Source organism: Conger conger, chromosome 4 (genome assembly GCF_963514075.1).
Source record: "Conger conger chromosome 4, fConCon1.1, whole genome shotgun sequence".
Lineage (NCBI taxonomy): Eukaryota > Metazoa > Chordata > Actinopteri > Anguilliformes > Congridae > Conger > Conger conger.
Genome location: NC_083763.1, coordinates 8,788,857 through 8,815,236, shown reverse-complemented (window position 1 = coordinate 8,815,236; position 26,380 = coordinate 8,788,857). Strand labels below are relative to the sequence as shown.

The window sequence follows — 26,380 nt, the reverse complement described above, 5'->3', positions numbered from 1 at the left end:
GCATCGGCTCGCTCTCTCACCTAAAAACCACCACAGCTCGAGTTTACAGTGTTCTGTAAATGAGGTTTTTTTTTGTACTGTTTTTGCGAATCGCGCGTCGCGTGGATGCGCTGAACGGGCTATATCTTGGTAAAAGCTCACAGGAATGTTTTTGTATGTGTATGTAACAAGCTGGGCAGATTTCCATAACAGAGCCTTCTTCTCTTTTCAGGCGGTCGATTCCCACCGACGTCGACTCACAAGCAGAACCCATCGACGCACGGCTTTAACGGTCGGAGGGACGGCAGTTGAGAGTGGACCCGCGTTCGGAGCCGGTCTGAAGGCCCACCTCGTCCGCCTGAGAGCGTCGGAGCCGTGGAACGAGACCCACAGACCCGAGGAACCCGAATCCGGACAGGAGAGACATCGCCACAGAGAGGGCCTGGCTGCCAAAGGCATCGGGCTTAACTGCTCCGTAACGTTTCGTTACGCGAACCATATAACAGGGCTGAGAAAGACTGACGCTTCCAGACTCTCAACGGCAAGGAAACAGGTCGTATGGAACAGGTGCCTGAGAAAAAGCAGGAGACAAAATCTTTCTTCGACGGAAGTTTGCGTTGGGGTGCGGGGGGAACTCCTCTCTGGGGAAGTCAGCCAGGATAACAGGCAGGTGGCTGAAGATGGCTGACAAGGGCAGTACAGGACTCTGAGACTCAGAGTCTTTCTCTTGGACTCTTAGTCCTGGCTAGCAGAGCCAGACTCGACGACTGCCACCTCGAACGAGGGTTGATAGAATGCGGGATCTCCTCGGGAAAAGGAGCGTTGAGGTTGAGACAGCTTTTTTTGGTGAATCTGAGGATGGATGGATGGATGGATGGGCCCCTGAAGCCGAGATGAATTCAGCAGGACAGACTCGAGCCCTGGCGAGCGACAGGAAGCGCAGAAACCAAAGAAAACAGGAAGTGTTTCCACACACACACCGCGAGGGCAGCACACGCGCAAGCCGGGCTCTTTCTCGGGTCGATATCACGCGCGCGCGCCCCTCAGCCCCTATCCCACAAACCCCCCCCCACCACAGCAAGCACGGACACCACGAAACGACCGCCCAGCCTAGCACAGGTCTCCACCGCCAACACGAACGGCAGCCCCCCCCCCCACAACAACAACGCCCGTCCGACGAGACAAGGAGCGGAAGTCAACTGCATCGTCCGAACTCTCTAAGACCAAACAAAATCGCGATATCGGAAACCAAAAAACGTCGGTGTGCTTCGACAGTGGAAGCGCCTCTCGCATTGCGACCCGCCAGGACGCGGGACGCCCCCGGTTCTTTCGACACCCGTCTCCGCCCCAACTGCCGACCGACGGAGCGCGGCGTGCTCGTATTTATACTGGGATTTTATTTGGTCTTAAAATTACGGGGCTGACATTCTCAGGCTACACGCGCCCAGAAAACAGCTCAAATTCAGACGGTACAGAGGGCACAAAAAAGTAGAGGTTTTAAGGTGAATTAGTGTGATTTTTTGGGTTAGAAAAAAATAAAAAAGATAAATGACAGAAATGCAAAAAAACATCTCTATAACCAGCAAAGCCTCTGAAGAAAACATTACAAATATCAGCTATGTACAAAACCATATTTGATATACATATACATACATATATATGTATATATATGCAATATTCTATACCCACTAAAATATATATCAAAGCAGCAGCTATTGGTCAATCTGAGGAACTCTTTTGTCCAATTTTTTAAAACTGTTTAAATATCCTTCAGCCGTGATGTGAGAACAGACATATAACTGAAAGAAAGAAAAAAAGAAAAGAAAATAACACAAATAAATTAAAACTAATAACCAAACATCTACTGAATATGTATGAAGTTTGGAATTCCGCAGAACAAAAAAAAAAAAGAAACAGAAAAATGTTTCCTCTACGGATATAGACGTTTGTACTGAGAGAGAGTTCATGTCATCCCACTGTTACAAACAGTTATTTCATTGTTCAGAGGAAATGAAGCATTTACACTTCTCTCGTGTATAGGCCACAGATAAAAAAAGGCCACTTTCTCGGGAAAAAAAGGTCGTTTATAAACACGGACAGAGGCGTCGCCGTGGAGACGAGACGCTCTGAGGAGGTGGAGGACAAGCAGCCTTCTGGTTGTTGACGATTTGTGTTCACAGTTTTTTTTTTTTTTTTTTTACATTTTTTTAATTATTATTATTTTTTTCCATTGACCAGTCTTGGAAACTTGGCAATTGTTTAAAAAAATAAAATAGAGACAGAGGAGAAGTGGACTATCCGGATGACACGACGAATGCGCTCTTTCTTTTTTTTCTCTCATTTTTTTTTTTTTTCAAACGAATACAAAAAGTCTTGCATCCCGTGTCATCGCGCTGTGGCAGCTGTGAAGGAGAAGGAAAACGGGAGGAAAAAGAAAAAGAAAAAAAAAAAGTCCTGAGATCTGTTGTTGAAGGGCCTCTGTGAGAACAATAATAAAATAAAATTATAATTACAAAACGGGAGAAAGGAAAGAGGAAGAGGAGGAGGAGGAGGAAGAGGAGGAAATGTTAGGAGGGGCTGGATCTGGGTAAGGACAGGATCCTGCCGTTCTTCTTGCCCCCGTTCATGTGCGTGTAGAGCACGTGCTCCTCGTAGTTGCCCCGCAGGCCCACGGACGGCCCGTTGTCCCTCAGCAGGCTGCCCTCGCGCTGGGAGGAGGACGTGGGGTCCAGGGGAATGCTCTCCATGTTCTCCAGGTCCATGTCGAACTCCTCCGTCTCCGGCGGCTTGTTCTCCTCGCTGTAGAAGAAGGACACGTCCTGGAAGCAGGGGTGAAGGTCGTCCTTCATCATCTCGATGATCTCGTGGAAGGTGGGCCTCATCTTGGGGTTGTACTGCCAGCACATCTGCATCAGGCTGTGTCTGGAGACGAAAGCGGAACCCCCCCCCAAAAACAGCGTCACCCCCCCGCAACACTTGGAACCCCCCCCCCCCCCCCCAGTCTGGAAGAGGACCAATGGCCGTCGCAGCAGTGAGTGCACTCAACTGAGGTCAAAGTGGAAATGATAGCACCCGCGTACTGACCCAAACATCAACAAAAAAAACCTTTTCAAAGCAGTAACTGCAAGTGCTGTCAGTTCATAAGTGAGGTCCAAGCCCCCTCCTTACATGCATTCTGACCTGATTTAGGGTTTTAACATTAACTCGGCTCTGAAGATGGGCATGAGCTGTAAAATAAAACTGAATGTATGTCTTGCTCATATTTCATAATTGCTGCTGTGTTGGGTACTAATGGGATTCTCAATGTATGTCCAATGCAAAAGTGTGTAAGAACACACCAGACAGGACCTGCCCTCGCCATAATATGTAAGACAATATTATCACAAAGTCATAATAACTGACAAACTTTGAGGGTTCAAGGCCAATTCTAACGGACGTTCTGTACTTACATTCTCTCAGCACAGTTATCTGGCCGGTCCAGGTACCCGCCATCCATGACAAACTTGAGGACCTGCTCGTTGGACATTCCTTGGTAAGGCTGCTCTGCCAGTGTGCTGATCTCCCACAAAACCACCCCAAACGACCTGGAAGACAGGCAACCAATCAAAACCCAGGACAAACAGCCAAACAGCACTACACGCTGCTCTGGAATTTGTGTAGGCACTGACCAATCACAGTACAGAGTCATTCAACTGCATCGATTTGGTATGTTAGAATCGATTACTATTCATTAAAATAACAAATTCAGTAAGAAACTTAAATATGCCACTACTTAAAAATAAATTAGCTGAGAATTATGGTTTTAATTGTAGTGGCAATACATCACTTTATCCAGTCAAGTTTGCGAATTCAGGGTATTTTTCCAAAATGATTCTGTAATGAAATGGATCGCAATAATCAAAGTGTTGGGAGAGATTTCATGAAGCATTGAATCATTTCCTAAAGAATTGTAATTGGATTGAATCATTTTGAGATCAGAGATTTACGCCCCCCTGTTTCAACGGGAGTCAGAGAGAGAGTCTCACCAGCAGTCCGAGTGAGCGGTAAAGACTCCGTCTTTCAGAGACTCCGGAGCCATCCACCTGACGGGCAGTAGCCCCTTCCCGCCCTTGCGGTAGTAATCGGTCTCGTAGATGTCCCTGGTCATGCCGAAGTCTGAGAGAGAGAGAAAAACGCACATTAGCGCTCATTAGAGACCCGGCCTGGCGGAGCGCAGAGCTGGAGTAAACACTCTGGTGTCGATCCGTTTATAGATCATCCATTAACCCCGTTTCACACACAGTCTGCCCTGTTCCCGAGTGGCCCTGAAACCAGGCGTAAGGCCCCGGGAGAGGAGGCCTGGAGTGTCAAATCCCCTGGGTCAGGGCGAGCTAACCCTGTTCCCGGAGCCTTTACCGATCAGGAGGTTTTCATTTCAACTCTAATTCTAGTAACTGGCAGCTCAACAAGGTCATGCTCCTGAGTGAGGTGTGCTTTGTCAGGGTCGGAGTGAAAACCTAGAGGACGGTAGATCTCCGGGAGCAGGGTTGGGCAGCCCTGCTCTAGCTGTTGAGTGAGGTGTGCTTTGTCAGGGTTGGAGTGAAAGCCTACAGGACGGTAGATCTCCGAGAACAGGGTTAGGCAGCCTTGCTCTAGGTATACGTCGTTGCCAGTTGGACATGTCTGGGTCGGGCGTTACCTCCGATTTTTACGGTGTAGTCTTCGGCGACCATGCAGTTCCTGGCAGCCAGGTCCCGGTGGACGAACTTCTTGGCGTTGAGGTAGGCCATGCCGTCGGCGATCTCCGCCGCCATCTGGATCATCTCCTTCAGCGAGGGCGGAGGGCGACCGGGGTTGTTCTGCGCGGACGGACCGGGGGAGAGAGAGACGGCGGTAAGCACCGTGGATGTGCGCGTATCTACCGGTGTCTCAGGACGCCTTCTATTACATAACATGCGTTTGTCAGACTTTTATTTATCCAAAGCGACGTACATTAAGTGCACGCACAAGTCAGATAAGGGGCAGTGTATGGGGGCAGCATGTAGCCGAGTGGCCAAGGTGCTTCATTTGGACCAGGAAGGGCGGTGGTTCAAGTCCCAGTGTAGCCACAATAAGATCAGTGCAGCTGTTGGACCCCCTGAGCAAGGCCCTTAATCCTGCATTGGTCCAGGGGGGATTGGCCCCTGATTAGCCTAATGAACTGCAAGTCGCATTGGATAAAAGCAACCAAAAACAGGAATGTAATGTAACATATATCCACTTATCCATATCCATGAATATCAAGTCTAGTTCACACGGTAAGCATGGTCTAAGCCAGTAAAGTCATGGCATGTCATAACCAGAGGCGACGCATGATTACAAGAGATTTTAAAGAGCTGCGACATGAAGTTCTAGTCGAGGATAAAGGCGCCTTACCTCAGAGTCCGGCCTCAGGCAGCGGAGGTAACTCTTCAGGTCCCCGTGGGTCATGAGCTCCATCACCACCAGCGTGGGCTGGCCCTTCGACACCACGCCCAGGAGACGCACCTACACCAAAACACCAGGGGGGGTCGGTCAGTAACGCTCTCGCAAGTCAACCGCAAGATCCAGCTGTGCTCACCTCCTGAGTTCTGTACTGGCCACGGGCTGCTATTATTCATTATTGTTATTAACCTTTATTGTGGGAACAACCCGGAAGAATCCCACATTGGCACACGGAGAACATGCAAACTCCCCCCACAGGAAGGCCCCGGCTGGGATTCAAACCCCAGACCTTCTTGCTGTGACGGCCATGTCAGCCATGACTGGAGTGAATTCAATTTCAGTTATGCCGCTTCAGGAAACGAATCTAAATTAGATGAATTTATCCATTTTAAAATCCATATTCACAAACCGACACAATTGAGATGCAAGTGAACCCAAAGCAGGTGTCGACACCCCAGGCAAACGACACTAAAACCGACGGGAAACTACAGGCGACGACAGACAGGCTGTCGACACGGCTTTGCTCTGCCTGTTGGAACACGGAGAGGAGAATATCAGTGGCGGTTGGAAAGCAGTTCGCCTTTGATTTTTAAAGGAGGGAACACGGAGAGAAGAAGCTGAGTGGCAGTTGGAAAGCGGTTGGGCTCTGATTTTGAAAAGGGGGGGGGGACTCTGGACTCACCACGTGGTGACAGCTGAAGGCCTTCATCACGGAGGCCTCGTTGAGGAACTCGATCCTCTCCCGCAGGCTCGCCGACTCGTTGACCGTCTTCACCGCCACGCGGGTGTCAGGCTCGCCCTTCACGATCTCCTTGGCCACGCCCTCGTACACCATGCCGAAGGAGCCCTGGCCCAGCTCCCGCAGAACCGCGATCTTCTCGCGGGCCACCTCCCAGTCGTCCGGCACGTACACTGCGGGCGCGGACACGCGACGGTTAAGCGCGCGGTCACACCCGAAACGAGCACCAAGGGCTAAGCTCGAACACGGAGTCCGAGCAAACGAGCGCAGGCGGGCTTACCGTCGTTGGCGCTGAGATACTCTGGGTTGGAGGAGGCGTAGAGCGGACCGGTGGGACCCTCGGTTTGCCTATGGGAGTGAAGGAGAAACCACAAATCCATCAGCGACAGCTGTAGCTTTCAGTTTGACGTGCGCATTTCAGTAATGCAAGAATGAGGCTTCGCGAATCCAGAAATGGATTAGCTCAATATCTCAAAGCTACACAGATCACAGATCATAAATCCAAGGTCACGAGGAGGCAAACCTCTTTGCGTAGGTCTGGGAGGAGGAGGAGGAGGAGGAGGAGGGGGGGGGAGAAAGGAGGGCAAGGAGAGCACAACTCACTTCTTTTTGAACTCCATGAAGACGCCGCCTCCCACGATCAGGAGCAGGATGATGCAAATGACCGGGCCAATCACAATCTTCAGTATGCCGTCAGGGTCTGCCCCTGAAAGACGCACAGCAGTGAGAGGCGTTCTACTCCTCCTCCTCCAACATCCACAGGTTAACACAGACCCAATCAGATGAGGCATCTCCACGGCTACAATACGCTACACAACGGGTTTACACCTGCGCAGGTTTGTGAAGAAATCCATAAGCTGAGGGCGGCCTGTAGCGGAGCGGTTAAGGTACATGACCGGGACCTGCAAGATTCAATCCCCGGTGTAGCCTCTATCAACATCCGCACAGACGCTGGGCCCGTGAGCGAAGCCCTTAACCCTGCACTGCTCCAGGGGAGGATCGTCTCCTGCTTAGTCTAATCAACTGCAAGCGGCTGAGGTCAGCGGAACGGCACGCGACTCACTGTCGGGCACGTAGAAGTGCGTGGGCTCGGTCCAGGAGCCGTTGCCCGCCAGCGACGTGGCGCGGATCTTCACCGTGTAGTTCCCAGAGTGCACCACGCGCAGCTTGCAGCCGCCGTCGTTCGTCTCGTAGGTCTTCCGGGACACGCAGTGGTGCTGCTCCTGAGCGGAGGGAAAGGGAGCGCGGCACTCACAGTCAGGAGGAACAGAGACATCACAGACACAGCCCCAGAGCCCAGCAAAAAGTCAACCACAAAGGGAGAGCAATCTGAGGAATGTCTTTGTAGGGCCAGCTTCCACTTTGATGAATTCTTTGGCTTGTAGAATTTGACAGTTAAATTTACCACCCCCCCCCCGCCGCCACCCCCCCTCCCAACAGCTCCCTAACCACTCAACTGCAAAAGTTGGACAAAAGCAACACGTGTGCAAAGTATTTCTGCAGGCATGCCAGGTGTTTATATATTTTTTTAATGTGGGAAAAAAAGAAGATATTTAATTCATATACACTTATATAGAATTTGCGGCAGGATATTTGCACAAATGATTTTGTCCATTCTGATGTCGGGTGGACGGCATGGCTTTAAGATGGTTGATGGTTCACGGCTTACACCAGACAAACAGGAGAGAGCCACAGATAGCTCCTAGCACCTGGCCTACAGAGAAAAACAGAGCTATTCCTGGTACCGCCAGATTCTAGCCAATTAGTGGAGTCTCCATGGCAACAGAAATACTACGAGCGCACTTCAGCGAAGCGGTGTGCAGGAGGAGAGAGGATGGCTGTTGGCCCACACTCCTGCTCACACCCAACACAAAGGCAGGCGAGAGGGAAATGGAGACGCGAGTATTTTAAAATGCATCTGAAGTTTATATTCCAGATTAAACGGGGGGGGGGCTGCGGTCGTCTAAAAGCTCCCAAAATACTGAAGAGGACACGGCACTTCTGAAAGTTTGAGGGAACATGCATTCACGAGTAATTTTGTGCAAAAACGATGCGATTACACGAGTGTATGTTTGTGTATGAATGTGTGTGTATGTGTACGTGTGTGTGTTTATGTATGTGTATGTGTGTGCATATGTGTGTGTGTGTGTTTGTGTGTGTGTGCGTGTACGTATGTGCATGTGTGTGTGTGTTTATGCATGTGTAAGTGTGTGTGTGTTTATGCATGTGTATGTATGTGTGTGTATGTGTGTGTGCACGTATGCGTATGTGTGTGTGTGTGTGTGTGTGTGTGTGCGCGTGTCCGCGTGTGTATGTGCGTGTGTGCATGTATGTATGTGTATGTGTGTGCGCGTACGCGTGTGTATCTATGTGTGTGCGTGTGTATGTATGTGCGTGTGTGTGTGTGCGCGTGCTTGTGTGTGTATCTGTGTGTGTACGTATGTGTGTGCGCGTGTATGTATGTGTATGTGCGTGCGTGTATGTGCGTGTATGTGCGTGTGTATGCGTGTGTATGCGTGTGTATGCGTGTATGTACGCGTGTGTGTATCTATGTGTGTGCATGTGCATGTATGTGTATGTGCATGTATGTGTCTGTGCCTGCTTGTGTGTGTATCTGTGTGTGTGTATGTATATGTATGTGTACGTGTGTACGTGTGTACGTGTGTGTGTGTGTATGTGTGTATGTGTTTGTCTCTGTGTGTGTTCATGTGCGTACTCACCTCTGACTGGTCTCCCAGTCTCCTGTAGTTGACCTCGTACAGGATAATCATGCCATTGGGGGCTTTGGGCTCCATCCACTTGATGTGCACCACATCCGGGTTGTCAGTCATTTCCGCTTTGATGGGGCCCACAATGTTATCAGCTTTGTCTGTGGAACACCAAGAACAGACCGGCTGTCAGTGGAGCAGAGCCTGGCAGAGAGTAGCAGCCAGTAATTCAACAACAATATCAATAAAAAAATGAATAATGATCATAATCAGCCGTATAATTATTGTTACGACTGGTGTTATTATTAATAATAATAATATTCATCATTATTATGGTTGTCATGATTATTATTATTATTGTTATTATTATTACTATTATTACACACACACAGAGTTCCTAACAGCCCTTTTCATTAACTTCAATTACTGCCCTGCATTCCGCTATAGGGAAAGGGAGGACGGAAAGTCCAAAAAATTTCCAAGTGGAAAAACGTCTGCTGGAGCAATTAGGGGGATAACTCTGGACGCGAGCGGTACAGAGACTTGGGAAATGGCGGAAATGAAGCACTTAAACTAAACGCGTGTACCATTTACAATACTTTAGTTTCACGATTAGTTTAGCACCGCAATTTAGGTGTGAATAAAGCGGTGTGGACACAGTGACGGTGTTGAATCGTGTCATGTTTCTAAGCGGCGGTGTGAGGCGAGACGGACCGGGAGCGGGAGCGGGAGCGAGAGAGGCCTACCCTCGGGCATGGTGCGGGCGCTGACGTAGGCCGCCATGCTGCAGCGGGAGTTGTCGGTGGGGTGGTTGCAGGCGTGGATCTCGATCTGGTAGCTGGTGAAGTGGCGGAGGTTGGAGATGACGGTGGACTCCTTGGCGTAGACGGTGAGCGGCACCTTGCTGCCCTCCTCCTCCTTGGGGCCGCGGGTGGTGGAGGCGCCGGCCACGCTGGGCGGCGTGGTCAGGAAGTTCGGGAGCGTCCCGTTGGCCACGCCCACCGCCGACCTCCGCCGTCGTGAGGGCCTGCGGATTGGTGGAGGAGGAGGAGGAGGAGGGGGAACGTGAGGCCAAAGGTCACCGGCATCGAACCCCAGGACCAGCGACTACTCGTCGGCCCGGGACTGTGCTTGCATTCGCCGCGGGCGAAGTCCACACACCCACCCAAACACACAGCAAGTGCACACTGTAACGAACGTTACCCCTCATTTCCATTTCCCTCCTTTTTTATTTCCCTCCAATTACTTCACATGCAGAGGTATGCGACTGAATTACAGAAGAATAAATTATTCCTCAAATCACAGATGGTTGTAATGAATGCCCGACAGTTATGCTGACCTTTACCCAAACTTTAACAAAAAAAGAAAAGAAAAAAAAGTATGTATGTATCAAATGGTCGACATTTTCCATCGGTTTCCACTCTCTCGTGTGGAAGGTGACGCTGCTTCCCACAAGGTGGCGCCCTAGAGCTTTCCCCTGCTAGTCGTTTGCGTTTGCTAACGGTGAGGAGGCAAACTGGTAAAGAGTACATCGCTGAACCAAACAGAATGGGACCGTTTCCAGGGGACAGCGCGCAGTGCAACCTGTACTGAACTGCAAACCTCTCAACCGTTAGGACCGAAACCCACGTCAGGCTCCGGCAAACACAAAACAGGATGGTGAGGTTTCTGGCAGTTATAATGAGGGCACCGTGATGAGTGTCACTGATACAGTGATTCGGAAACTGGGGCTCTCGACCGTAATACGGCGTTGGTAGCCTGCTTTGATGTGGATGGAAGCGAAAAGCTCAGCGCAAATTTTGCATAATGCCCCGCAAATTCTCGGTTGCAGGCAGAGAGGCAGCAGCAGTACTGCTCCCGTCCGGCCGATATGACTCAGCTGTCTGAGTGGTTACATCTTTGTAGCAGAAGGCCCTCGCTCGTGAACTTTCCGTCAAATAGCCCTCTTCTCTCAATCTGAAATGCCTCCTCACGTCAGGTCACGAGGGAACAGAGAGCGCACGCACAGGTTTGGGGAACGCCAGGCTAACCTAGCGTAGCGCATTAGCGCACACCTGGGGGCACCGAGGCGCTAATTAACTTGGGAGACTCGCGCCTTCCAACCCGTCGCTTTCTTGACAAGAGGCGGAAAAGACATTTCGGGGCTGAGTTTCGAGGTGTGCTGCTGTACTCGACAGGGGGGGGTGAAAAGTTGAGAAACCGTAAAAAAAAAAAAAAAAAGGAGAGGCGCTTCCACCACCCATCTCACAGGACACGACAGGGCGGCGTGAAAAGCAGCGGTCGCTGGTTTCCCTTTCGACCTCTCCGCTCCCAAAACTGCGAGTTCCTCTCTCCGGCGCGAGGTTAAAAAACCCAGCGGGAGACGCGCGCTCTGCGGAGGACCGTCCGCGCGGCCGCCCCGCCTCTCAGACCCGCACACGTGACGACGGCCTCGCCGCGGTAACCCCCGGACGAACCCGTCGACCCCCGGCCCCGGCAGCCGGGTTCCGGAATGCGCCGTGCAAACACAGCGAGCGCCCCAGCCAAGGGGGGGGGGGGCCCGCGGGCACGAAAACGCGGGGGCCACAGCCAGCGGCCGAAATCACAGCCCCCCTCCCGCCCGTTTCCAGACCGCGTCTTCTCTCCGTGTGAAGTGCTGCCAAGGCCCCGTAATCTCCCGCCCGAGCAGAACCGTTAGCACAATTAATTAAACACAAATGCATTCCCATGGATAAAAGATCTTCTAACTTGCTACCTCCGAGTGCCGGCATTAAAACAGAACAGAAATAATTGTAAAATAACCTCTTTTTAAAATACATATATAAATACACTCACCGGCTTGTTAATGCAAATAATCAGCCAATCATGTGACAGCGACTAAATGCATAATAGCGTGCAGACATGTTCAATAGGTTCAGCTGTTTTTCAGATCAATTTTCAGAACGGGGAAGAAATGTGATCTAAGTGACTTTGACCGTGGAATGACAGTAACGCAAAGAACCACGCATTACAACAGTGGTATGTAGAAGAGCATCTCTGAACACAACAACACGTCAGGGGATAGGCTATAGCAGCAGAAGACTTAAAAAGTAAAAAGATATGTCTAATAAATACCTAAAAAAGTGGCCACTGAGTGTATATAAACTGAATGAGAACTTTGTTAGATATTTATTAGACTTATCTTTTTGACTTATTGGTCTTCTGCTGCTGTAGATCACATTTTTTCTCCGTCTTGACGGCCGATGTGAACATTAACTGAAGCTCCTCACCCACGTCTGTCCGATTTCACGCGCTGCACAGCCGTCACACGATTGGCCGATTAGACTAGATCACACGAACGACTAGGTGTTCCTAATAAAGCGCTCAGCGAGCGTGCATAACGGCAGCGGCGGAAAAGTGAGCAATTCAGCCGGCGATTTTTGCCCCGGTGATTTCCCACGACACGCTCCGGCGCCCAACGCAAACACCTCTTTCCTGTGTGCAAAAGGGCCGGAGGGGGGGAGGGGGGGGGGACGTGGCGGAGTCAGACAGCCGTGCGTCTCAAACCCAGCCACGCGGATGATTCCACCTGCCAACACAGCCGCTGGGGGTGGCGGGGCGAGTTTCACACGTTCCACGGGTGTCACAATCGGAGCGGGAATGTGCAGCTTCACAATTACACTCGCGCCCCGGGCGCCTCCCGGCACTCACGAACGACACTCAAGTGCATCTATTTAACCATAACCAACTATTACATTTCTGATTTAAAGCACAATTCATTCATTTTATTTATTCCCGCCCCACGCCCCCCCCCCCCCCCCCCCACTCCCCCTGCTAAGTGGAGCAGAGTGGAAAGCTAAATGATTAAGCGAAAACAAAAGAAATGAGTGCATCAAATTACACGTTGCAACGCTTGATACGGTCGCTGGTTATTTCTCCCCTCATTGGCTAAGAGCTAAGGCCTGCGCATTACCGCAGAGGGCCGGTTCTTACCCGCTGTCGGACGCCTGGTTCAGGGCGGGAGACGTTCTGCAAAAACAAGAGATCACCAACTTTCAGAGCTCCTCGTCCCCGTCACCTTAACGACCGGGTAGCCAGGACGTCTACACGTGGCCCTGCCTGACGCCACACTTCCAGACCCATAGGGGTCGACTGACAGGAGTAAGCTGAGAAAGGGGTCGACTGAGAAAGCTATTCTAAAAAACGAGATTTTACGAACAGCGATCGCAATTTTACCAAGTGCGTTAAGCGACTGACTAGCGACTGCGTTCAGAGGGCCCTCAATCAGCCAGGCTCAAGAGTCTTTCCGGTTTGGGAGCGTTTAGAGAGCAGGGAGAATAAAACCCAGGATTTTCGGTTCTCTCTGGGCACTGCTGTTCACCGCCACACAGCGCATTAACTGAACAGATCATCACCAGACCATGTTCTGGCCTTTTCTGCACTCTGGTATGGATCAAAGTTCCCAGATCAAGGGGAGGGGCGATGGGGGCGGCGGAGGGGGACAGATCAGGTTAGGTTGGTTTATTACATAAAGACGCTGAGCTTCCAAGAGGCGAATGAGGTCTGTATTAGTGACGGTGGGATAAACTACTTAAAATATCATGTTCTGTGAGCTGCGGTGTCTCGCTCCGGGGTACAACGGTAGTGTCCTCAGCAGGGGGGCGTGTAACCACGACCTTCCTGAGTCTACTCTTCCTATCCAACATGAGAAGCGAAGTACCGTAACCCATTTTTCCCTTCTTCTTTTTTTTCGGGACCGTCATCTGCTCTTTGAGAACACGGGGAACTTTTGGCGTTTCTCTGGGGAGCTTTGGCACGGCGGATCCTACCCTCACAGGCTGGGTAGGCGGCGGGGTGAGGTAAGGGGAGATTTAAAACCGCGGAAAGGCACAACCTGTACCCAGCGCACCTCCGTTCCGTGTACTCTACTTAATGACACTTCCAGGAATGCAGCTCTCTTTCAGGGCCTGGGAGAAGTGCATCCTGTTCCCACATCAAAAACAAGGCGGGCCGGGGGAACGGGGAGGCGAATCTGTCGACAAAAGGCACCTGAGATCGGCGGGAGACCCGCTGCCTTTTTGACAAGAGTACGAGAAGAGAGGTATTATCGTTAGGGTCGTTAATCACTCAAGCTTTTACAGGCGTTGATGGTGGTCGTTTGCGTCACTATCTTGCGCTCAGAAACATATGTGAAATGCATCTCGTGTAAATGGAGTCCCTATACGATCCACTCGATACGTTTACCAACTGTCCCAAGGCATGCGCATTTGAGCGCGACTGTTTTCCCCAGCGCCCAGCCGTGACCGGCACGAGGAGATGAGCCTACCTGATCTCGAAGACCTCGTTGTGGAGGTAGTTCTCAAAGGTCTTGCGGTACTCGGACTCCTCGGCCTCCTTCTTCAGCTGTGTCTCGGTTTTGGGACAGGCGCAGCAGCGACTGCCGTGGCCTGGCTCGTCCGTCTGGTTCCACTTCTGCTCCTCCTCGTTGTCCAGGTGCGTGGGCGCGCGTGAGGGCAGCTTCATCCCTAACGTAACGCGTGAATGACAGGTCGGATCAGGAGTCGGTTAGCATCCCGATATCGCCACTACAAGCACCGCTCATTAAGCACTAGGCAAAGTACAAGCACGACAACAACACGTACAAAAGAAACTTGAGCTGCAGCGAAAACAAGTCTTGGAGTACTTTGCACAAGGCAGCCCAATTCCTGAAACAGGACGTCCAGAACCCACCTTTCTGACAGTAGTCAAACTTGTACAGGTCATTGTCCTCCGGCTGTTTCTGGCAGAACACCAGGTAGTGCGTGATGTTCCCGTTAGGGTCAGTCGGGGGCTTCCACTTCAGGATGATCTGAGAGGACGAGTTGGAGGAGGAGATGGGGTCCAGCGGGACAGACGGCTCTGTGAAGGAGAAACGCAACGTTGACAAGGTCTGCATGGGAGAACGTGAGGCACTGACAGAAACAAAATGGCACCCAGGTCACCGCGTACGTGGCCATTACTCCACGTGGTACTGGCTGGCTCGCAGCATTGAATGACACCCAACATTGAAATGGTCTGCATGGGACAACGTGAGGTAACGACGGACACAAAATGGCCCCTGGGCGAACCTGTGCATGGCGGTTATTCCAAACAGTACCTGGCTGGTGACATCTCACAGCCCTGAATGACACCCAGGATTGACACGGTCTACATGGGAGAACTTGAGGGAATGACAGAAACAAAATGGCCCCCAGGGCAACCTCTACGTGGCAATTATAACTGTGCAGTACCTGCTGGTGACAGCACAGACTGACACCCAACTTTGACGTGGCCGGCATGAGAGAACGTGAGGTAACGACAGAAACAAAATGGCCCCCAGGGCAACCTGTACGTGGCAATTATACTGTGCAGTACCTGCTGGTGACAGCTCAACGCAACAGACTGACACCCAACTTTGACGTGGCCTGCATGGGAGAACGCGGGGTAACGACAGAAACAAAATGGCCCCCGGGCCACGCCGTGTGCGGTGGCTTCACGCGGCGTTGCACCCGCCGGTGACAGCTCACTGCACCGGACGGGCCGCATTGTCAGACGACGCGCGGTAAGAAGGGACAGATTAATGACAGTATCCGAGAGCGAGGAATGTAAATACCGTAGGGCCACACCGGCGATTCGTCTCGCCGCGCTGACAATGACAGGTCCTTCGCACAAAGCCCCGCCACGCTGCTCGCTCGCTCGCGACGCCGTTGTCGTGTAATTTATCGACGCCGGCCGTGCTTTATAACGCTGCCCTGTCAGCCTCTGAAAAAGCGGGGCGCTGACACGTCGCTCATTGGTGCCAAAGGTGAAGTGCGCGTGGCGAGATCAGACGGCGTCTGGGAGGGGGGAAGGCGAAGAACGCCGCACACAGGAAGCTCCTCAGACAGCGCAGGAGCCTTGGGTGAAAAACTCGCTGGGTGTCAAAACCCATCCCTCCCCCGCATCCATCCTGTGTGATTTAGACGCCGGGGCCAGACCGCACGCACGCCACACAAGGTGCCCGTCACCCAAGGGGGTTGAGGAAGAGATTTAAAAGAGGAGTTTTGTTTTACGCGGCCCATTATTTGCATTTTACGAATCATTTGTCAAAGTCCTCCACAGGCCCCGAGTTCCGGGCGGGCCGAGACGCAGAAAGAGGCCATTCACAGACCCAAACACAATGCCTGCGACTGTAAACCTAGCTGAACCTTTACGGGGGCAAATGTTCAGCAATCCGCCATTTGGCAGCCAGCGGTTTGATTTCCCCCCCACGGCGCTTTCTGCACCGTGATCCCGTGTCTATCCGTAGCGCTCTCCGAATTCCTCGTCTCAGTCGTGAAAAAAATACACGAGGAAGGCAGACTCGCTGCTCTCGTTTTAACTCTTTAAAGGCTGAAGTACACCTAAATTATGAGATTATAATGTAAAAAAACTGAGTCTAATCTAATGCTGATGTAACTGTCACTACTGGTAATTGATAGCCATGGAGTTCTAGAACACCTTTGAATTTTGAAAAAAACGGTTAAAATAAACTCTGTGTTAAGCTGTGGGCAGCCAGCGGGAGCAAATAAGCTGAAGCACGTCAGGTGTTCCACAGTAGACAGCCAAACTCACTGGTGGCGTTGGTGCGGACGTAGATGATCTCGCTCTTGGCCCCGTGGACCTGGTGCTCGTCGGAGGCCGACAGCAGGGTCTTCACGAAGATGGCGTACTGCGTCCAGGGCTTGAGCGGGTGGATGAGGTGCCCGGGCTCCTGCTGCTCTTTGCCCTCGGTGGCGCGAGGAGGGAGGTCCACGTCCGCTATGACCCAGCTGTTGGAGCCGCACGCGTCCTGCCCGTCGAACTCGGTCACGTTCTTGTAGGGCCTGGAAAGAAATGAACAGGGCTTTGGGTTAGCAAAAAAGCCACAGGCTAGTACCTCCTTAAAACAGTACTGAGGAGAGGACAAACCTACTGCCTCTAACTTTCTAGCAGAGATTTAATCTACAATATCAACAATATATATATATATATATATATTTTTTTTTTTACACTTACGCTTCTTTGTAAAGGACCATAAATCCCAGCAAGTCTCTGAAATCAGGAGGCCAGAAGGCTTCCCATTTTATGATGATCTTGTCAGACAACGTTCGGACCTGTGTGAACTTCAGAACTTCATTTTCACCTGAGGAAGGGAGTGAGGAGTTGAGTCATCATGACGTCATGAGAAAAGCTTTTTGAGAGGCCTTTGAAGCAAGTACTTAGAGCGGTTGTCTCCAACCCTGGTACCGGAGAGCCACAAGGTCTGCTGGTTTAAAGTCAGCACCCAAATGAGACCCAGTAATAAGATGGAGTTAACTGTGTAATCAGCTGCTCTAATTGGTTAATTAAGTGCAGAGTAACCACAAAAAACCAACAGAGCCTGTAGCTCTCCAGGACCAGGGTGGTCGGACAGATTCAGAGAAACTCAGCCTTACAGGACGCCTGGTCTCCATTGGTCTTGACGGCGATGTCATTCTTGGTGTGCAGGTCTTTGGTCCCGGTCACCTCCTCCATCTTGCGGATCTCGGACATGCACAGCTTGGAGTTGTAGTGGAAGAACATGCGGCCCTGCAGGATGGTCAGCTTGTGTTTGCTCCAGTCCCACAGCTGCCGCAGGTTCTGGTTATCCAGGGCGTAGAACGAGTAGTTCCTGCAACGGAAACCAAAACATTAGGAAAAAACAAAAAAACAGCAAAAATATGAATGAATCAAAATTGGGCGTTTGACCATCTGTTTCATATTTTCCCCAAATGTGGAGCTCATCAAACATCCCTCTCCACCAATCAAAGCACAGACTGGTGACCCGAGAACCGCCGACAGGGTCTGAACTCTAAAGGGATTTCTTCCCAAAGACTTCCACGCGCAACCAGACATTATTCCGAGATGTCAGAAAGTCAAGAAGCGAACCGAGGACAGGAAGGGGCCCGAGGAGGCTTGCTCACCCAACTTCCTGCGCCTCTCCGCGGATGAGCTTGAGCTTACGGAGGAAGGACAGAGACACCAGGGCGTAGGACCGTCGAACCATGAGGTAGCCCGTGATGTCCTCCAGCTGGCCAAGGTTCGCCTCCAGCTCAGCCGCAATGTTATCTGCAGAAAGAAACGAGGACCCGCTTTGAGGAGGACTTGAAGGTGACCCGGCTATATTCCGGCCAAAATCTGCTTCTCAGCAACCCAGTCACACAACACATTTAAAATATATTAAAATGCAGACTGCACAGCTAAACCCCATGGGGATGAGGCTAATGACAGTGCACAACGACCAGCTGGTCAAAATAACCAATCCTGCCCAGTGCAGCCTGTCCTCAAAACAATGTCTCCAAAACAAAAACAGGAAAAAAAACAAAAAAAACAAAACAATAATAAACCTGTTCCCAAACCCTGTTCCTGGAAATTTGCCGTTGTGTAGGTTTTCACTCCAGCCAAAACAAAGCGCACCTCATTCAACAGCTGGAGGTCTCGCTGAGCTGCCAATTAGTGGAATAAAGCGTGCCAATTTACGGTTGAAATGGAAACCTTCAGGACGGTAGATCTCCAACTCAACTTGAACTCGGGTTACTGAGGATCCACCCAGCCTTTCAGGGCCGATTTCACACGGCTAAGAACTAGCCTTTTTTTTTTTGCTTTTTTTCTAGTCCAAGAATGGCAGGTGCAAGAGCCCAAAAGGTTTTTGTGATAATCTGTAAAAAAAAATATATATATACTTTCCTTTGTATTCACACCAAAATAACTTTTAGGTGGTAAAGACCAAGCTTATTAAATTTGGTAAGCTTGTTAGGATTGCTGAACCAAGCTAAGCCTCAGTTAAAATACTTTGCAGGTTGGCCACCTGGTGGTGCTATAGTGCACATGACACAGTGTTGACATGCATGAGCCCTGCCCCCATTCCACATTTGACAGCGTTATAAAATTTGTCACATACGCCCCTCTCCTTACATGGATCAAAAGTGGCCAAGGAACCCGTAAAGACGGCCATACTGGATTTTTTAAACTTCCGGAAAACACTTCAAATGTTTCTCTGCATACAAACATCGACACATTTGCACAAAGTCTGGTATGGTGCATTTATGGGCCTACCTCTATATATGTATTAATCTTATTTTCTTGTGTTAACATCAGCGAATGCCTAAATTACAAGCCAATTCACTTTAACTGGGTGTGGCTTAGCACATTTTATAAATTCCCTTTCATCACTATAGGATAATGGTTTATCCTGTAGTGATGAAATTTGATTTGTATATTCATACTCATGACCCTAAACTCTGAGCCCATTCAAATCACATGGTGGTGCAACAGAGACCTATATATACACTCAGTGAGCACTTTATTAGGTATTTTATATATATATATATATATAAAAAATATATTTTCCCTCTTATTAGCATTGTGTGTTCAGAGATGCTCTTCTGCATACCACTGTTGTAACATTAAAGAAAAGCCACTGCTGCAATTTAATGTAGTGACACATCCGATCAGTAACTTGGAACATAGATAGCATAACAGGTGCTTGCACCCAGTGAACTACGGCTGCCGGCTATATAAAATACATATAAAAATAAGCTAAGCTAAAAAAGGAACAAAGTTGGTCAAGAGTCCAATGGCTCAGATGGCATTCAATGGGTCAGTAGAGCACTAAGAATGCAGAGGGTTATGGGTTTGATATATCCAGACTGCAAAACAATGTAAGCGTTCATAATCCTGTATGTCACTTTGGATAAACGCATCTAATAGACGCATAACACCAGTGTCAAAGAACTGCTAAGTAGGCACTGGTACTGGGGCAGAATTGACGGCGGTTCTGGGGAAGAAAGCGGGGGTGGGGGGTGGAATAGGCACTGTTCTAGTTCTGGGCAGGGGGGGTGGGTGTGGGTACTGGTCTAGTTCTGGGCAGGGGGGTGTGTATGCACTGTGCGAGTGCTGGGGAAGGAAGGGGTGGGGAGCTGACACAGGTCTAGTTCTGGGCAAAGGCGGGGAGGTTGGGGCACTGTTCTAATTCCGGGGGGGAAAAAGGGGGTTAACAGTGTAATTTGGGAGGGGATAACAGTGTAATATATGGGGGGGGGGGTAGGCACTGCTCTACTTCTGGGGAACAAAGGGGGGGGTAACAGTAATTTGGGGGTGGGGGTAACAGTGTAATTTGGGGGCGTAACAGTGTAATTTTGGGGGGGTAACAGTGTAATTTGGGGGGGTAACAGTGTAATTTGGGGGGATAAAAGTGTAATATATGGGGGGGGGTAGGCACTGCTCTACTTCTGGGGAAGAAAGGGGGGGGTAACAGTAATTTGGGGGGGGTAACAGTGTAATATATGGGGGGGGTAGGCACTGCTCTACTTCTGGGGAAGAAAGGGGGGGTAACAGTAATTTGGGGGGGGGTAACAGTGTAATTTGGGGGGGGGTAACAGTGTAATTTGGGGGGGTAACAGTGTAATTTGGGGGGTACTCACTCCCGCCGCGGATGTTGATGACCATGCTGCCGTTGAGCACGGTGCAGCCGCGCAGGGCCTGGGCGGCGGTCACAGAGTCCACCAGCTTCAGCCCCATGCACACCTTCGGGCAGAGGCCTGCGCAGGGCGTGCAGTTCAGCCTGCGGGGGGAACAGCTGGTCAGTTCATCTCTCCTTCTCTCCCTCTCCATCTCCATCTCGCTCTCTCCATCACGCTCTCTCCATCACGCTCTCTCCATCACGCTCTCTCCATCACGCTCTCTCCATCTCGCGCTCTCCATCTCGCGCTCTCCATCACGCTCCTTCTTTCTCTACCCCTCTCCATCTCTCCCCCCCTTCTCTTTCTTTACCCCTCTCCATTTCTCCCGTCCTTCTCTTTCTCTACCCCTCTCCATCTCTCCATCTCTCTCCCCTTCTCTTTCTCTACCCCTCTCCATCTCTCCCCCTCTTCTTTCTCTACCCCTATCCATCTCTCCATCTCTCTCCCCCCTTCTCTTTCTCTACCCCTCTCCATCTCTCTCCCCCCTTCTCTTTCTCTACCCCTCTCCATCTCTCCATCTCTCCCCCTCTTCTCTTTCTCTACCCCTCTCAATCTCTACATCTCTCTCCCCCCTTCTCTTTCTCTACCCCCTCTCCCTCTCACCTTCACTTTCTCTCTCCCCCTCAGTCTCTCTTTCTCTTTTTCACATTCAAAATGCATGACCAGATGCATCTTATGTTGTTAAAGCACTCTCCCTTTCTCTCTCCCTCCCTGCACAACGTCACACCCTGACCTCAAAGCACTCGTTTCTCAGCCTCCTCACAAACTTCACAAGTCCACCCCAAAAACCTCTGGACGGGGGGGGGGGGGGGGGGGGTGTGTCACTGAAGTCCAGGTACATTACATGACATTACATTAATGGCATTTGGCAGACGCTCTTATCCAGAGCGACGTACAGTTGATTTGACTAAGCAGGAGACAATCCTCCCCTGGAGCAGTGCAGGGTTAAGGGCCTTGCTCAAGGGCCCAACGGCTGTGCGGATCTTATTGTGGGGCTGCACCGGGGGATCGAACCACCGACCTTGCGTGTCCCAGTCAGGCACCTTAACCACTACGCTACAGGCCACCAGGTACAAATTACAGAGATGATCTACCCGACAATTACCCTTTGATATTGAGTGGAAAAAAAAAAAAAATTTCCTCCGATGAAAGCAGTTAATCCTGAGGACAGAGGAGCCGGTGGTGGAAGCGCTGGAGGATCCAGCAGGAAGAGAGGATACAGAGACTGCATGTGGGTGGAGTGTATAATTGAGAATAATCCTGTCAAGTTGACGCATTCCTCGAGACGTGCCAAAAACACAACCATCACTCATCGCTCCCTCGTGAGAGCGATACCTGGGCAAGAGTTGCAGTGCTTTCGTTTTTCTTTTCTGTTCAAACTTTTACCTACTTATGTTTCCACTTAAACAAACCGCCTTAATGTGTCCTTAGATGACTAGGAATAGTGGAGAGACAGCGATACATTCATACATTCAACGGGAGAAATAATGGCTGGAGTAACCCGTAGCTGGGTTTGAGGAAAACAAGCAATGATAAAAAATGGAAAAAGTTTCACAGAGTTGCGTGTGGGGTTTTAGTGTGATGAAAACAAAAAAAATGCCGTGACTGTTTCCGTCTGCTTATCTCACCGGAACGGAATGGCGGTTGCAACGCGGCGGCGCTCCTCCACACAGACGGGATTTCACAGGAAAAACAGCTGAAGTTCGTGAAAAAGTGACAGAAAATGTGCAGCCTCCACACTGAGGCAGCTACAGAATCACCTGCAATACAGACGCCAGGGCTTTCCCCTCCGACTTCAGCCTGTGCTAGCCACACCGCTAACGCTGCAGTAACCCTGTGCTGGCTACACGGCTAATGCTGCAGTAACTCTGTGTTAGCTACACTGCTAAATCCGCAGTAACCCTGTGCTGGCTACACGGCTAATGCTGCAGTAACTCTGTGTTAGCTACACTGCTAAATCCGCAGTAACCCTGTGCTGGCTACACGGCTAATGCTGCAGTAACCCTGTGCTGGCTACACCTCTAACGCTGCAGTAACCATGTGCTGGCTACACCGCTAACGCTGCAGTAACCCTGTGCTGGCTACACCTCTAACGCTGCAGTAACCCTGTGCTGGCTACACCTCTAATGCTGCAGTAACCCTGTGCTGACTACACTGCTAACTCTGCAGTAACCCTGTGCTGCCACTAACAGCCAACTGTAAGGGAACTCCACAGTCAAAGCAGATGTTTCAATTTCAATAACAACATCCTGCACGGAGAGGCCTTAAAAAAAAGGCTAATTAAACAACCGTCAAAATGGTAAGAATCAAAAGGCCCACAGAGAAGCTGAAAGATGACAAACCGCTGTTTTCAAAGGCTAATCGCGGTTCCATATTAATGTAGTTGCACAGGGCACCTCATGTGAGAAATTTGCTGGAATTTTTATTTTATTAATTTTTTTAAGCCGAGGGCTGAGATGAAGGAGCTGGATTATAAACAAAACGGCGTTCACACGATTCACAGTTCCTCTACAGCTGGGGAAGACACTGCCGATAAGAAACGATCAGAGAGAGAGAAGTGGGGGGGGGGGGGGGGTAGGGAGAGAGAAAGAGAGAGGGAGAGAGTATGTGTTTGTGTGTGAGTGTGCCTGAGTGTGGTGGTGTGGGGGTGTGTTGCTGAGAGGAAGTGTGTGGGCGGGGGATGGGGACGGGGGTGGGGGGGTGGTCTCTCTGAGGCGTCTTCCTCTCCCAGCATGCCAAGGGAGCTGCAATGGTCTGATAGCTTTGCCTTTCAGGAATTCATTCACAAAAACGCAGCCCCAGCAGCGAACAGGGACCAGGCCGGTTCATTCACAAACCAGCACGGTTTTAAAATTTCTTTTTTTTTCTTTTTTTACTTTTTCCCTTTTTAAATCCCGCCGAACAAGAACATAATCCCATTCTTTAAACTCCCCGTTTTCCAGGCTCGGCTTGGCATCCATCCCCCGCGCCGCACGTATCTGTTTAAAACATAAACTCTGCCCTCATCCGCCCACAAATCCCCCCCCGCTTCACCACGCCCATACGCTGCTGCTGCGGCAACCCCCCCCCCCGCCCGTCTGCCCGGCTCGTTCTGTTTTTTAAGCGACGTGCTAAAAAGTCCATCCCCATTAGCTGCTCATGTACCAGACAATGAGAGAAGCATAAAGGGGTGGTGATGGGAGGGGGGAGGGAGGGAGGTGAAGGGAGGATAGGGGAGGAGAGAGGGGGGCTGGAGGCTCCAGTATGGAGCAGGACTTACTTCTGCATGACTGCCTTCCCAGGGCCAGACGGACGGACGGGGGTTTAAATAATAATAATAATTTTTAAAAAATGCCCCTGAAATACGGATTCTTAAATAAAAAAACACAAGGGACCCCCAAACTCGTCCGGTGAGCCGTCTCAGACGCCAAGATAACCTCGCGCCGAGAACAGACGACGGCTTCAAAGGCGAGTCTTTCGGCCACCTATTCGGAGGAGGGCCAGACAAAGGGGGGCATTGTTCCCGTGCGGCCGCGGTGTCCCGGAGCGGACCCCGCGGCCCCGGTGTTAACGCCGCTGTTTACGAGGGCGTCAGTAACACCCGCACAGGAGGCCGAATACGTGCGGTCGGTCATGCGCCCGGCCTTTTCCGCCTTCGCTGTCCCCGGTTCCAGCGACGCTCCCGACGAGCTCCCTAATCCGTCTTTATCTGCCTCTCCCGTTTTCCTAAGCCGCGCCAAAGTTTTTTTCCTCGCGTCGACACAACGGCTGCTAATTGACAAACGCCGGGGTTATTGGTAGTTTGACCCCCCCAAACCCCCCCCCAACCCCCACCCTCCAAGTCCCAGCATAAACTATACATCCGTCCCGCACGGCCATTCGAGTGCCTTCTGTTCAAGCGGTCACTGCCAAACTGTATTACCAAATAACCCAGACGAAAGCCTGCTATGCATTATTAAAAGCAAGCCACTCCAACTGAAAGCCTCAAGTACTGTGCTAAATGCGGAAAAAAATGTAAAAAAAACTTAAGGGTAACGTGAGGATAAATTCCTAATAGTCAATGTGGGTCAAAGGTAACTCAAACAAAAGACTTCCTTATGCGAAGTTTAATGGGACGGTCGAATCGCAGATCCTGCGAGAGGGGCAGACGTTTGTTTTCTTTCTGGAAGGAAGCTGAGGCGTAAGTAGATCCGCAGCTTGCGCTAAGAGGGGAAAAACCGCCACCATCGCCTCGGGATTCGGCCCCGGAGTGAGAGGAGGGGAGGGCTGTGTGCGGGAGGAGGCGAGACGAGAGAGAGACGGCCGAATTCTTCGCTGCCGTCACGGACATTAACAAGCAGGAAGCCACGGGGGGGGTTTAGAAAGCACGGTCGCTGTGGCTACCGGAGAGAAAAAGAGCGGGATGCCTCTTGTCGCAGCTCCTGACGCGCCGTTCTGCGGCTAGCTAATACACCGCCACTGCAGCGGAGGCTAACGCAGCATCTGCGTCTGCTGGGGTGATTTGTGTGTCTGGTAATGCACACGCCCAGCGCTACGCCCAGCGCTGCGCCGTTAGCGCAGGCTAACGCTCAGAGCAGGCTAAGACTCAGAGCAGGCTAACGCTCAGAGCTGCAGCGCCAGATGTTGCTAGCGGAGGTGAGCTCCGCACAGGGTTCACCGTGGACACGTTTCAGACACGTTCTGTCTCCTTCCCTTATTCCAGCCACTGTGTCAAAAGCTGCTAATCAAGTACACGCCATAGGGCTACTGTATCCGGTATGTGATTGTCCCCTCTTAAAAAACCCCCCCAAAAAACACAGAATTGGCTTCTGCCATTAGTAGTCCACGAGAAAAGCAATGGACATTTCATGGCAAACAATAAACCAAAACTGTAAATTATTGAATGAAGTTTTTGTTTGTTACTGATAGTAATTAAGTGTATTGTGTAATGTTGTCTTGGACAAGCTAGTCGTCAAGGTATCGGCCTGGTAATGTTTGTATTTTGTGTATGTGGTGATAACTTTACTCATCCTCATTTCTCTATCTATCTATCTATCGGGGATCTTTATAATAAACAAATAAACAAATTTAAAAAATAGAGCTGGAGCCGACAGTCTTGCACTTGGTCAATAGCGGACTATGGCCATTAAGAGCAAACAGCCATGCGTGGCCACACTCCTGAGATGGTGGCCGTACTGCAAGTAGGTGAGAGTAGGCGAGAGTTCACGGGGTCATGGCGGCATCAGCTCAGCCCAATAACTGTCCAGTCGTCCGCAGGTGACCAGCTGCTACCAGTGACTCGTGTGACCTCCGCTCTTGATTGGACTGGATAGAGCTCAAGACGGCCGGCTAATTGGCACAGAGGCCAGTCAATCGGAGCACAGGTGTTGGCCGCAGTTCTCCGGGGACGGGGGCGGGTGGCACTGTGATGACTCGAAAGGGAAAACTGAACATTCCAAAAAAATGTTACATTTTTTTTTTGAAAAGGGCGGTGGGGGGGTATTGTTTATTTAATTTTATCTTTTCTTAAAAAGGAGCAGTTATATATATTCAGGGGAAACAGACAGAGTGCAGACCACTGAGGTGGGGGGGGGGGGAGAAAGAAGAAGAAGAAAAAAAAACTGCACAAAGTCGGGAGATAATTTGAATGCTCTGGACAGACACGCCAAGGAATTCTGCAGCATTCCGGCATTCCTTTTGACACACCCGGTCAGAGAAAGAGGGGGGGGGGAGGGCGGGTGGTTTTGACTCTATTTACACAAGTCCCTGTCTGTGGACAGAGAGATGTCCCTGTCTAAACAGACACTAGGTCCCTACAGTAAAGATTTTTTAAAAGCCACGTCGTCTTTATGTAAACAGACGGATGTTCTCCCCCAGTCCCCATAACAGCTGGGTGGACACAGAATGGGAAGCTCCTGTTGGGCCTTTTTCAGCCTCTTAAGCTTTAATATCCTCCGCCTTAGATCGGCGCACACAGCGGGATTCGAGGAGGAGCGGGCACTCTGTGATGTCCCGCCCCGCCCCGCTAGCACCCGATAGGTCCAGACCCTTCTGCTCGCCCTCAGACAGAAGGGAAGTAGAAAGTTGACGTTTCCCGT

At 50.8% G+C, this 26,380-nt stretch overlaps 1 protein-coding gene across 1 annotated transcript in view; it reads right to left on the bottom strand.

Moving 5' to 3' along the window:
• Positions 1-1,132: 1,132 nt before the first annotated feature.
• Positions 1,133-26,380, bottom strand: part of insrb (insulin receptor b) — a 112,637-nt gene continuing 87,389 nt past the window's right edge. The window contains exons 4-21 of the mRNA XM_061238109.1: positions 20,286-20,425; positions 17,787-17,931; positions 17,280-17,494; positions 16,861-16,987; positions 16,438-16,688; positions 14,557-14,724; positions 14,153-14,351; positions 9,615-9,895; positions 8,881-9,029; positions 7,224-7,383; positions 6,764-6,866; positions 6,441-6,508; positions 6,104-6,333; positions 5,374-5,484; positions 4,658-4,817; positions 4,005-4,134; positions 3,429-3,563; positions 1,133-2,901 (exon numbers count right to left, since the gene is read on the bottom strand). Of these exons, the coding sequence (XP_061094093.1) occupies positions 2,547-2,901; positions 3,429-3,563; positions 4,005-4,134; positions 4,658-4,817; positions 5,374-5,484; positions 6,104-6,333; positions 6,441-6,508; positions 6,764-6,866; positions 7,224-7,383; positions 8,881-9,029; positions 9,615-9,895; positions 14,153-14,351; positions 14,557-14,724; positions 16,438-16,688; positions 16,861-16,987; positions 17,280-17,494; positions 17,787-17,931; positions 20,286-20,425 (3,127 nt within the window). The 3' untranslated portion in view covers positions 1,133-2,546. The remainder of the gene's footprint in view (positions 2,902-3,428; positions 3,564-4,004; positions 4,135-4,657; positions 4,818-5,373; positions 5,485-6,103; positions 6,334-6,440; positions 6,509-6,763; positions 6,867-7,223; positions 7,384-8,880; positions 9,030-9,614; positions 9,896-14,152; positions 14,352-14,556; positions 14,725-16,437; positions 16,689-16,860; positions 16,988-17,279; positions 17,495-17,786; positions 17,932-20,285; positions 20,426-26,380) is intronic.